Consider the following 13,972-nt stretch of genomic DNA (forward strand, 5'->3'; position numbering starts at 1 on the left):
TTTTAAAGGCATAATATCTGCACTAATACAATTTCAGAAGTGTTGAAATTACTTTCTTACTGTGTAGCAATCACTTCCAGCAGCTGGTGAGAAAAATAACCTGAAGAGTCTCTTTTCTCTCTGTTCTTTCTTTTCACAGTTGCACTAGTTGAAACCTTTTGCTAACTCAGCTGACACACTGGCATTTTCAAAGACATTGTGGGAATGGTATCCACTTGCAGAACAATGTGAATAGCTTCAGAGTCTGACCTGTTGTGTGCACAGGGGAATGTGTCTTGACACATAGCTACCTTAGGGAGGCGGCTTGGCAGGTGTTATAATGGCCAATGATGCTACAAAATTTACAATGGCAAATGAAGAATATTGTACATGGTAGAAACAGGAGGGTTATTTAGATAGACATAATATACTGTAGTTACTGAAGTATAAGTGACTGTGAAAGAAAGGCCCAGATTTTTCTCAAGCTGTGTCTGCTATCTACCATACGTTGTATTTAAAGGAGACAGAATCCTGGTAAACAATCGTAGGCAGCTCCCTGCAGAAGGTGAGGATGTGTGGGAGACAAGGAGACAAAAAATGACCAGATAGTCTTTCTGTTGTGAGAGAGGTGAAGGAAGCTGCTCCACACCATTGGAATGACTTGCTACTCTTTTGGTCCCCTGGGGTTACTGGCAGCTGGGAGAAGCTAGAGGCAGCCCTAAACCCTGCAATCATTTTTGCTCTTATCTGGAAAACCTTCACTTTTCAAAGTAATTAATAATCAAGAAATAAACAGAAATAAACATTTTTTTTAAAAAGAATATGGTCCTAGCTGGTGTGTTCACAAACACAGGACTTCTGGTCTCTGCATGAATCAGGAGCTCACTCCTGTCACAGAGGAAGAGGACCATAATTTCCTGGCTTGCCAAGTCCATTCCTCTACAGTTCTCAGCAACGATATCTTACAATTCTGTTTTAAAAAACTCATCATCCCAGCTCAGCTTAAAAGGCTAAAAACTATCTAACTTCTTCTTGCATATATTTAGGGCAATTTGCAAAAGCAGAGTTTGCTGGTATTCAGTATAACCCACTCTGTGACCCTCCTTAGCAAAGTAAATGTGGTGAGATCTTAGCCTGGAGTCATAATAGTAGTTTCCCTCTTCCTGGTTTCATTTGGTCTCCCAGGGAGAAGTAATAGTCTCCCATGTGACAGGGGGAGGAGGAGACATTCACCTTAAGGACATGTATTGCAAATAAATCTGAAACACATTTCCTTGCACATAACCCAGCTCCTTACCTTGAAATTGCCTTTTGTATTTTAGAGTGGCTGCAGAAGGTCTGTGAGCAAGTCTTAGGCTACTAAGAATATAAGATGGCTTAAAGTGTTCTTGAGATTCATTTCAGTAGAAGTTGCAGGAAATATAGGTTTAATTCTTTTATTCAAACTCAGTAGATGGTTTGGGACAATTAATTTCCAATTGTTTCCCAGTAGAGCAGATTTACTTGTATATTAATGAGGCACAGGTGTTAGGCCCCTGGTGCCTGCATGCCTGGGAGGCATATTTAGGTTGTTTATCTAGTCAGCCATAGGTACTGCAAGGTACTCAAGCTTGCCTTTAACAGTTTATACAGTGAGGCTTTTTAATTTTTTGATGGTTTTTTAAATTTGCTAGCACCTGTTAAAATTTTAAAACTGATCATGTAGAAAGAAGTAGGAGTGATTTCAATAGTAAATAGCGCTAAATGTTAAAGAAAGTCATCTTCTATGATGCTTAACTGCCCAGCTTGACATTAAGAAGAAAAGAAGGTTCATTTAAGCAAATACGTCATGTGAAGAGCTAATACAGTCAACAGTGTACTTTTCTGTTGCATATTTTTGGAATAGGTACTTCTTTGTCTACAGCTGAAACATGAATGTGCTTATATTAATATTCATTTTTCTTGTTTATTCACTGAACTGCAGTACCAACATTTTAGAGGAAATGGAATAGCCTCCATAGACATTATGAATTTCAGTAGCTGGCATAATTATAGCGATCTACATATTCATTAAATCCAAAGAAGAAATGTGTCCAAAAAAACAGCCATGCGTTTAGAAGTGGTACACAACTAAATATATACATTTTAAAAAGTTGCTTTCCTCTGCTTATCCAAAATTGTGTAGTGTTATACAGTTCTTAAGTCAGCTAAGGCTTTTTTGTTGTTGTTGTTTAAATGTTCATTCCTTTTGCTTTTGCAGTAAAGAATGGGAAGAACTATTTGTAAACAACAATTACTTGGCAACTATACGGCTGAAGGGGATTAATGGGCAGCTGAGAAGCAGCAGGTTCCGTAGTGTTTGCTGGAAGGTAAGAAGAGAAAATATTTATTTACAGTTTGTGGTCGCAATATATCAACACATTACCTGATGCGCTGGAAGATTATTGATGCAAAGAATCATGAATTTTCCAAGAGACTTCATCCCAATGTTTTCCTACTCATTTTTTATAATTCATAGGACATTTGCTAACCACATCGAGTTGCTTTAAAGCTGAATTGCAGGTAATAGCAAAAGAACCGTAGGAAAATGTATCTTTGTGCTAGTGATATGTTTAGAATTGAGTGCCACACGGCCATCTCTCCTCTCAGTATCTGTGCAGGGAAGTCATGCACTGGAAATAGATAGGAAGTTAGTCTAAAAAATTACAGTTATGTGGAATTTGGGACTGCTTTAAAATCAGTCTGATGCTTCTGCTAGGTGGTTTTCCCAGTGAAATGAGAAAATGAAGACCAATCCCTCTTGTAAGGACTGGATGGAGAGGGAAGGAAACTCTTCCAAAAGCACAAAAGCTACTTGAGAGTTTTTTTGGGTTTTTTTGTTTTTAAAGTAGAAGGGGAAGGAAGAGAGAAGGAAAGCAAGGTAATACTGGGTTGCTCTGTAAAGTCCAAACAAATTTTGTTGAAATGACATAAAGTCTGTTCTGCACTAACTCTGATAGTAGAGAATTTTTTTTCTAGTAGAGTTACTGTGTGTTAATGCTGATCATTAAATTACCTCACTTGGAATTTCTGAACCGTCACTGTGGCACAGAGATCTATAAAAAGAAATTTAAAATACTCCTTATATATGAATGAAAAAAGCAAAAGTCTGAAATTTGAAATGTATGTAGCATTGAATTGGTTTAAAGTTAATGAAAATATTCAGCAAGTCAGATTAATATATGCCACCTGCATTGTTTTACCAATTTGCTTTTTTTAAGTCTCTAAAATAGGAGGCCATGACTCAAAGCCCTGAACTAACACAAACCTTCAAGTCCTTCCCTATCTACTAATTAAATCAAGGAGTGGTTTTATTTTGGAAAAAAGGCAGTGTTTATTTGCTTATTTGCTAATATGCATTAGGGCTCTGTTGTTAAGTTCCGAAATTTTAAAGATTTTTTTAGTCATTTAGGAATGTTTTTTGTTTGTCACTACTTCTGTTAGTCAGTATTACTGTTTCTTAACACTTTACAATGTGCAAATAAAAACACTGTAAAAGCAAGAAAATACTGGGGTTTTTCCTTGTTTCAAATGCAATTAAATAGTCTTTTGCACTGCATGTTTCTTTCTAACCCTTTTTAAAGAGACACGAAAAAACTGAGATGTAGGCATTCTCAAGGACTTTCTGCAAAACTGACTCTCTTAGGTGTCTTGCAGAATTCTAGAGCATGTTTTGTTTCTTAGATTGGGTGTATCCCTCAGTGCTTAGTTCCTGCTCTGCAGTTGTGGTTCATTTTAAACATGTTTAATTGGGTCATCAGTATTACATAAACAGCTTCAAGTTTTGTTTCATTCTTTTCACATCTTTCCATTTTGTTTCTGCCTTGGATGTCACCATCAACTTTACTGAAGCTATAACAGTTTTACAAAGCTTGAGTTTGTGGCTTCAGTTGACTTTAATACTTAATTTTGCACTGTAGAACTGCTGTTGTTTCTAGCTACTTATTTATGGACTAGAAACCACTAAAACTAGAAATATTTTATAGCTCTTTGCTTTCTCTTTCTTTCTGGGGTGGTTTATGCTGTCTAGTTGGATTTATATGAAAAGCTGTGTGAAACTGATCAAACTTAATGAATTTATTTTGTTTTGCTAATAGTTATTTCTCGATGTTCTACCGCAAGATAGAAATCAATGGATTAAAACCACTTCAGACTTAAGAACTTCTTACAATAAGATCAAAGAAATTGTAAGTTGCTACAAAATAGGTTGTCATACTTTGGCATAGATATTAACATTTATAGCATAACAGGAGAGGATTTGATTTTTTTCCCCCTGTTTTTACCTAGCACATTACAAACCCTCGGAAAGCAGGACAGCAAGATCTGATAATCAACAACCCACTCTCTCAGGACGAGGGGGTAAGTTAACACATGCTACTAAAATTCTCATCTTCTTCATCCAAGTGAGTTCTTGCTGAAGTAGGCAAAATGGCAGGTGCTAAAATCTCCCTCCTCAGTGTCCAAACCGACTTGTGTTAACAATTGTTCCACAGGTTCTGCTGAACAACTGGAAATACTGATTTCCAGGCTGATATTCTGATTTTTAGGGCTTAACTCAGGGAAGGCTGTGGTAAACAAAGAATCAGTGCTGGACTATAATTAATTGATACGCGTTTTTATCATTGTATGTTTTCATTTTATACATCAAATAGCTCTAGTTTAAGGAGTGTTTAAACAGTCAATATGAGGTGAATGCTGTTAACAGAACACTGAAGTACCCTGTCTGGAAGATTGTTCAGCCTTGAATGGCTTTTTTTGCTTCATTTTGTTATACCTGAAAAGCTTTTCAGTATTTTATAGCACACATCTTTAAGCTTTTCTATTAATTATGTTACCATTGTTACCATCAAAATTCTTTTTTATCAATTTTTTTAAATAACTTAATGGAATGAAAATAATTTGTTTGGCTGCTGTCTCTGGTGATATTACTTCTGCTTTGTCCACAAAAGAAGCCCATTCTTCATCTCTAGAGTGGTACTGAGCTCCTTATTTAATTTAGAAGGAGAGAGCTTTGCAGCTGTTATGACTGTGCACATCATCAAACTATTCTTGGAGCCAGCTGGACAGAAAGTTGTGTCAAATCTAAAAGATTTAGAGCTTTTCTGCTGTAGCTTGTGACTATCCACTCTGGCGCAGCCTGCTTTCTGCCTGTGGTGTCTTTCGGATATAGAAAGCAAAGGTACAACATTCCAGAATATGTGGCAGGGGATTAATCTGTAAAACAAAGCCACTGACCAAATCAGGCATAGGACTGAAGAACAAAGTGCCTTTGAGCCTCTGCTGTGACTTCATGCTACACCCTTTTAGTGTAGCATTTAGTGTAGCTCTACTTTCCTTCCTTTTTGCAACACAGCTTCTGTTTGCTGCTTCTGCTCTGATGGGCCAGGGTGGGAGCAGGGACAGGGGAGTTCCAAAATGTGGTCTGCATGAAAAGAGTTGTGAGTTTAAAAAGTGCTCACTATATGTAAGACATTATCAAAGATACAAATATTCTTGAAGTTTTTGGGTTTTTCTGAGTTGTAACACAAATATAGCTACTAATTAACTTAGAGGTTTGTTATTTTACTTCCCTCCCCATAGATAGCATTAATTTACTTTTTATTTTCTTTCTGTGGAGCATAGGCCACCATGGCAAAGAATTGTTTACAAGGAAGCAAGAAATTGTGGAAATACTTTACAGACTCTGTACTGCATTTCATTCACTGGTGCTGCTTCTATTTGAAAACTTACCTAAACTACATGAAGACTGCTGTAAATTTTGTTGCATCTGTATTTTGATCAAGCTACCATCCTCTTACAATAAAGAACACAATTTCCAATACCTTTTCTGGAGCATACGAATAACAGCACTTTTCCTCTTCTTTCCGGTTAGCTTTTACAACATATTAGTAAGCAAGGCATGGAAACAAAAGAGAGAGGATGAAAATAGTCATAAGCATAGCTACAGAAAATGCTAAACCTACTTCATAGTCTTTTATTTAATACTTTTTATTTTGATCGTGAGCTTTGAATACTCTTGCTTTTCCTATCAAAATTTTTTTAGAATGGCCAGTCTTGGCCTTCAGAGCGAATTAGAATGATGTGATTTTTGTAACAGGTATTTGATTATCATACACTCCTTATATGATTTTGTCTCCACTAAACCAAACTAGCTTACTCCCAAACAATTTCTTATTATAGATATTGTGGCAGCTTCCAGTTAAAGTCCATACATTCACAGAAGAATTATGGTGCAGTCCAGTGATACAGACCGTTGTTCCTTTTGTGAACAACTGATTTTTTTTCAGTTGAGTTGCTAGTTCTGACAAGTTTGTCATTACTCAACGATTCTAAATATTCTTCCTGGAACCCAAACAAGTAACTCACAAACCTGCAGCCATCCAGTGAGCAAATGCTATGAGCCTAGAAAAGGACCCAGGAATTGGAATGTTTTTATTTCTGATCCAACCTGACTTTCTCAGATATGTTGTGCTGGTCAACAACATTCTTTATCTCCCATAAAACATTGATACACCTGTCTTACCAGGAATGTTGAGGATTAATTAGTTCATATTTGTACAGTACTTTGCTGATGTAGTTTATAAGCCTTTAGTATTAGCAGAAGTCTTGGTTTCATACAATTATTTTTTCCTTATTTCAGAGTCTTTGGAATAAATTTTTCCAGGATAAAGAGCTTCGAGCAATGATTGAACAAGATGTGACGAGAACGTATGTAGATCTTTATGAGAAATTTCTATATATAAATTTATATTCTGCATTTTTATGTGGTATATCTTATATTGTGTTTTCTTGACTTTGGTTACTGTAAATGTCAGGTTTGTTGAACATGAATGTGTGGAAACATACATTAAATGTATAAAACTACAACTAACATGGAGTTAGAAATGAGACAATCCAGCTGAACATTAAATCCTGGAGATTTATTGGTATCATTGAAGAAAAGCTCTTCTAAATTAAGATATTAGGAGGTGTACTACTTGTGAAATTTAAAGTAGTTTTCTGTATGAAGCAAAGAGAACATAAGAGAAACTGAAAGGTCTTTTAACTAAATTACGATCATAATGAAAGACCAAACAGATTACTTTCCTAATTCTCAACACTTAATACAATCAATAATAAAAAAGCAGTTTGTAATTAGTAGGAGAAATGTCACTCATGTATAGAAGTTGAGAGGTTCTGTTTTTATTTATCACTATTTTAGTTTTATTTGTCATATATGCCTTTTAAATTTTGTCCTGATATTACTATGATTATGTTTTCATCCTCTTGGCCCTTAGGTCATTCCTGTTTAGAAATTTGTTTGAGTTAGAACACTCAGTTCCTGAAAATATTTCTTTTCAGAGTGGAAACACTGAGTAATGTGTAAATGTAATTAAATTCAATTACTGGTTTGCTACCATGTGAAACTTTACTGTATTGCAAATATTTTTCCTTATAACTTGAAAAAAAGTGATGATAGTTGTAGATTCTACAAATCCCAAGCTTACACATTTTCATTTACAGGAACCAAGTCATGCAGAAGAAATCATTGCAGTCTGGTTTTCAAATATTTTACATGTCCGTCCCTAGACCCATTCTTGAATGTATTTTGCCATGAGATGTATAATTAAAATCTGAGTATACTTTCATGTGCATTCTCACAACAGATGGTATTTTTTGTTTGTTAAAGGAAACAGTTCAGGATGTTCTAAGATTAAAATATATATGTATCTAAACTATAATTGGAGAATGAAAAGTTGTATGGAGGTTATGGTGGATGTAAGACTATTACTTAAATATATATATACACACAAAAAATCCATGCTCTCATTGTGGTAAATGGCAGTCTCTAATATAATAGAAACTAAAGAATTTTTCAATTATGTATATAACAAAATAATATCTACTTGAAACATTAGTAATATATATTGTGTCATCAATAGCAAAATAAGTCAAGCAATGAAGAAGTAATCATAAAACATAGTATGCATTTTACATATATCTGTATGTAATTATGTTATGTATCTATTTGTAAACTAATATTATTCTAAGAAGCAGTAAGTTCTGTGGCTTTAGAATTTAAAACCTTCTCTCCTTATTTACATTCTTTAAATGAATCCTTGGAGATAGAATTTGAAAAGTTTAAAAATCATCATTAATTTACAATGCTTTTTATTAAAGGGTAAAATAATTATTATATTCGATTTCCATAATCACTACTTTCTAGCTGCTGTTTCTTATTTGATGAATGTTTTTAAATTCTTTGTCATCTAGTTCAGTTCTCCATCATCCCACAGCATCAACTATGTAATGCTGTAGAGAGTGATGCTAACTGCACACAGAGAGCAAACCAGAATTCCAGCTATCAAAGCAGTAAAAAAATTACTCTATGATGCTTTTGTTAGAATTCCCTGAAGTGTAGTAACAATAAACAGGAAAAGTGGCTAGAATTAGTTCCTAAAATTGGTATTGGTTTAATTTGGTTTAAACTTCAGGATTTTGCTATCTAAAGGCAACTGGAATAAAGTTTGTTCATGTGTGAGTGTTTGTTCCTATGCATTTTGAGAATCCTTATCCCACCTAATTATTGGGTCCGTTAAGCTGGGTTAATCACACTTTAGTGTCTGTGTGCCTGTAGAACTCTAGGACACAAATCATCTCTTCCTAAAGTATAAATACAGTTTTTGTCTGATGAATCACAGAGCTACAGTTTTCTTCAGTAATTATAAAAGGATTCTAGGTCACCAGTACCTAACAAAATTTTAGTTTCCTAAAGTCAGTTGATAGAAATCCAGTCCATAACATCTACGTACAATTTTCAGCCCATTGCATAAAAATAACAGCTTCCAATATTTACAAGTAGGAAAGGATTGTTCAATTAGTCTCAACTCATTACTGATCCGTGTTTTTAGGTTTTTTTAAAAATATTCTGCAGGAGTAGAGATCAGCAGATTAGCAGATGCAAAAACATTAACTCAAATTAAAATATCAGGTTACTTGTTGGCATTGCAGTGTACATATTGGGTTGCCAATGGCTAGATTTCGTTAGCCTCTTTCTCTCTCCAGTATTTTAAGAAACTAAAATGCCTAGGGGGCATTCCCCATAGACAGATTGATTTCTTCTCTTTTGTAGTGGTATTTTTATACGTTGGTCTGCTTAGCTTCTGCTTCAGGAGTAACAATCACAGTTTAGGATGATGGCAGTTGTGTGAAGATGAGTAGTGGTGGGTGCTGGGGTTCCAAACTCTCCTTCCTCCAAATAAGAAAAAAATAATATTAAATTGCCAACATAAAAATGGCACTGGAAAAGTCATTGCACAGCTACATCCTTCCTAAGTATTTGGAAGAGATGGTAAGAAAAAGCAATCCGTTGATTATGACCCCCATTTCTGTCTACCACCAAATTTGGGATTTTGCATCCATTTATTTGTTTGCCAGCCTGTTTCTTCAAATTTCTGTGTCAAATTCTGTCTGCCTCTGATGTAGGCTCCCCTAAATCAGCTAAGGGAGTATTTTAAAATGCTGTGTCTGACTCACGCTGCCCTTCACTTTTAGAACGCAGGGACCTGAATGTACCATTGTTTAATTGTAGAGTTGTGGTAAAACAGTCTAGGAGAATTCCCATGTCCTTATGCAGGCTTTCTCAGAGATGTAATTAAATATAATATTCTCATGTTCAAGAAAAGCATTGTTACCTTGCTGATTTGAGGATACGGTAATGCTTAAAACAGAGCTTTAATCATAAAATGACATTTTCCATAAAAATCCATCCTGAACTGATAGTTCCCTCATAATCTCTTCTATTTACATTTACTATAATTAATACTTCAGCCAGCTTATTCCTGAGTTCATTATTATTCTTTCTGTCACAATCTCTGGTATTACTAGATCCTCACAGATACCTCTGTGTATTTTTGAGTTTTCTTTGTTAGCCTTCTCTTCCTAAACTTCATAGGGCAGGCCTGAATAACAGTCCTTCAGAAATAATCTCTTCAAACCCCTAAATTATGTCGATTGCCATCTGCTGTAATGTACTTTTGGTCTCAGCTGTGTCCTTCCTTTACAGTAATGTGATTAGTACAAGTGCATACAAGTTTCCAAATGTTGGTCTCCCATTACCTCCACCAGGTGCCAGGAAAATGTTACACCCCTCATCCCAATGCCTCTCTCAGGCCTTCAGCATCACTGTGTTTGAGCCACAGTGTCTTCTCTGCCCTGGCTCTTGGTTCAGCTCTGTCATCCAAGGATTTCAAAGCACTTTTCTAGCCTTAATTAGTTCTGTTTCTGTGCTTGCCTGTCATCACCTCTGTGAGATGACCACAGTGATTAGCAACATTAATAGTCTTATCTGAAGTAATTTATCCTGATTTCCTGTATTGTTTCTCTGTGACAGGCTGTACAATAGCCTTAAGTGCATCTGGTCTAAAGCATGACATTGTAGGTCAGACCTGGGAAATTTGTTTGAAGAAATCTTACTTCAAACCATGTGATTTAATTCTAAAACTGACTACACGACAACCTTCATTTCAGCACTCTAGCCTGAGGCCTACCATTGCTGTCTTTTTAAAGTATTCTTCTGTTTTTCTTTGTCCAACTTTACCATTTCTACCTTTTCAGATTTTATTTGTTATTGCTCTGTGTAGCTGTGGAGCAATGTGGTTTGGAGTGTTTGCTTTATGTGACATTTTTTGCCATCTCGTTACTTCTTCAGTAGCAATGAAAACACCTTTGTTTGTGCACTTACTCTAATTTTAAGTACGCCCTGCATAACTGCTCTATTTCCTACCTCAAGGAGCAGAATACACAGGTGAGAGTTTCTTGAGAGTAGTTATGGGCTAGAAATATTTACATTTTCCAGTATGTATGTAATGGGATTTTCCCAGAAGCTTTTCTTATTCTCACACAAAGTCCACTTGATTCTGGTTCACTTAAGATATTTGCCCAGCCAGATTATTTTTTAATTGTAAAGTTTATTTGCAATAGCTGTTAAAGGCAGTGAAATGTCTAATTGTGTTGTGTTACAACAGATAACAGTAAGAGATACTAGGTTTTAGGATACTGATTTTCATGTGAATTGTGAAATATTTAAATAATCTTGTCATCAAATTATAGTATTTTTCAAATATTAATGAAATATTGCACCCTTGTGTATGTGCATCTTCTGACATACTCTCATCCATTCTTCCATTTCTTCCATTGTATTTCATTAATGAGATTAAAAGGGATCAGTTATTTAAATATAATTGTGATATCATCATACCTGTGTAGCACACTGGTGTATATTAAAGAACATGGTTCATCATTTCAGTTGCAAAACAAATGTAACAAGTCACTAGAAGTATTTAACTCTAGCAGTGCAGAGCAGTGGCAAAGCAGACAAGAGACACACTCTTACCTACAACCTCTTCTAGAAGAGCAGCAACTAGCATTCTGTGCACTCTATTGTTTACTTTTCCTGTATTGCTTCATTTTCAGCTTTCCTGAAATGCAGTATTTCCAGCAAGAGAATGTAAGGAAAATTCTTACAGATGTTCTGTTCTGCTACGCCAGAGAAAATGAGCAGTTGCTTTATAAACAGGTAATGAAAGTACTGTACAGGTGGCATTCATTGACTCAACATTTTCTATATGGTACATTGACAATAATGTACCTCTGTTGTATCTGAAGTTGTGTCATAATGCTGAAGTAATCGAAGAGCTGCTTGTCAGATGCTTGGTAAGTAAGCTCATTGAATAACATATGCTTTTTCCTCATAACACAGTACCTTAAGTTTTTTCTTTAAGGTTGCTAAGTTTTCTAACTTTAAATTTCTTTATAGACATCTTTTTGTTTGTCGTGGTTAAGAAGGAAAAAAACAAAGACCAGCTTTCTCTGCTTAGGTAAAGAAAGTACACAGCAGGATTTAAAATGGTACTGAATAAACAAAAAGCATAGTGACTTCTGAAATACGGTGGTTTTTCAAATTTTAAGTTTTATGTAATATTTTAAGTTCTTCCCCAAAGGGCTAAAGCCATGTTAGCAAAAAGATCTTTATCTAACCTTGTAGCATCTAAATACAATGCAGCTGACAAAATCCTCTTCAGTGAAAGATAAAGGTGCTACAAAATACCACTTCTACAGAGTTACTTGAAGGAGAGTCTGCTCAAACCATTATTGATAAAATGGTAAAGAAGGCCTAAGTTGCACTAAGCCTACATCCACAGAGTTAGTAAGTTAATTAATCCAACATTTTTTCTGAAGGTTTTGAAGTAACTACACAAACACAATACTGTATTCATATAGCAAGACCAATATGCAGAGTATCAACTTCAGTATATTTGTATTTGTTTCTTCACACGATTATCTGTAGGCTGGGTAGAGACTGACAAACCCAGGGATGCTCTGTGTGTGCATGGACAAAACATAAACTGTAGAGGGGTCAACTTTAGGTAGATAGAAAATTTTTCGTGGCAAATATACAGAGATTCAGTAAATGTGAAGATTTTTATAAAATAATCTATGCTTTCAGGCATGGTCTGTGACCACCCTGTCCTCAAGCCAGGGAATAGGGTTGTTTCGTGGAAACAGAGGGCTTATGAGTTGAAGGAACACTTACTTCTGAAGAATTCCTTAGAAATTATATAAAAAATTGACTATATAGTTATCAAACATATGAAACATCTATCAACTGGTTATTTTGCATGTTTGACAGACAATGAGCAAGGAATAGTAATGCATAAGAACAATAAAACTGAGATCTAGGAGCTGTATTTTGAAAGGTGCTGCTGAAAAAAATACTTAGCAGTATTCAGCCTCCTCTTTCTAGTGAATATAGGCCACAGTACTGATGATGGGAAAATGGAAGAACACATTCCAGCTAATTTAGTCTATCATTTATTGAACAAGAAGTATTATTTTACTCTTTGATATGACTTAAAAGGTCTTAATTACCCTCTGCTCATATTTAAAATGCTCTTGATTCCTTACCAAGAAATAGTACCTTTCTATATAGGGATGGAATATTTAGCCAGATCAAATTTTTTTAAAAAAGCACTGCGTTTCATCACAAGCTGTTAAAGCTATTATTTTCTACTAGGTGACACCCCGTTTAACATAGACCATATTGTTAATAGTTATGGGATTTTATTGAATTAATGAGACTGTTATCATGTAGTAGAATGTCTTGCTGAGTTAATTGAAACTGCAGAGATTATATAAATGGTATTAATGAACTTTGACTGCCTGATGCCTCAGCTTTAATAAAGACTGCTTGGTGGGCTAAATGAACATAGGCAGATAAAAGAACAGGTTCAATTTTGTGAGCCTACAGGCTGTTGACAAAGAAAACTTCTTTACCTCTGTTTTCAACTAGTGTGCATCAGTACTGTTGTAGTTCCAGGAAGGAGTTGCTACAGGATGAAGAGGAGAGGAAGTGCAGAAAATAAAATGTATTTGGATCATGAAAAACTGTTGATTTAACCTCTCAAAGCGTGTTCAGTATATCACCCGAGTCTTGCAGTACTGTGCCAAGTCCACAAAATAGTAAAATGATTGTGGTTTTCCTCTCTTGTTTTGGACATGTGTTACTTTTATTAGGAGTTTTGCTTTTTTCTTACCTCATTTTAAAAGGGTAGATTTGTTAGATTGGATTTCTTAAAAAGTAATGCTCCTTTTAGCTTATTAGTGAGATCCTCCTTTTTTATCCTCATGCTCCTCTCTTGCTAGATAACATTTTTTTATGTCCATCATTACCCTTCTCTGAATTAGCTGAAAAGAAACAGTCTATACACAACAGGACATGTTTTTTCCTCCTTTTATCAAATACCTAGCTAGTAGTCAGTCTCGCTGATGTAGTTTTTACCAGACTCATGTCCCACTTCCCATAATAATAATAATTTCCACTAGAGCAAAGCCTGCAATATTTTTGAGACAATAATGCAGGTTACCATTAATTCATCAGTAGCAGTTCATCTCCAAGTTGTTGTCTCCACAGTGACCTGAATACAAAGCCCAGATT

The 13,972-nt window shown here is 35.3% G+C and overlaps 1 protein-coding gene across 5 annotated transcripts in view; it reads left to right on the forward strand.

Moving 5' to 3' along the window:
- Positions 1-13,972, forward strand: part of TBC1D5 (TBC1 domain family member 5) — a 313,125-nt gene that overhangs the window by 171,562 nt on the left and 127,591 nt on the right. For all 5 annotated transcript variants that reach the window (XM_063409301.1, XM_063409310.1, XM_063409291.1 and 2 more), the window contains 5 exons: positions 2,219-2,327; positions 4,095-4,184; positions 4,285-4,356; positions 6,638-6,705; positions 11,452-11,554. In XM_063409301.1, coding sequence (XP_063265371.1) covers positions 2,219-2,327; positions 4,095-4,184; positions 4,285-4,356; positions 6,638-6,705; positions 11,452-11,554 — 442 coding nt within the window. The remainder of the gene's footprint in view (positions 1-2,218; positions 2,328-4,094; positions 4,185-4,284; positions 4,357-6,637; positions 6,706-11,451; positions 11,555-13,972) is intronic.

The sequence above is a fragment of the Prinia subflava genome, chromosome 1, assembly GCF_021018805.1.
Source record: "Prinia subflava isolate CZ2003 ecotype Zambia chromosome 1, Cam_Psub_1.2, whole genome shotgun sequence".
Lineage (NCBI taxonomy): Eukaryota > Metazoa > Chordata > Aves > Passeriformes > Cisticolidae > Prinia > Prinia subflava.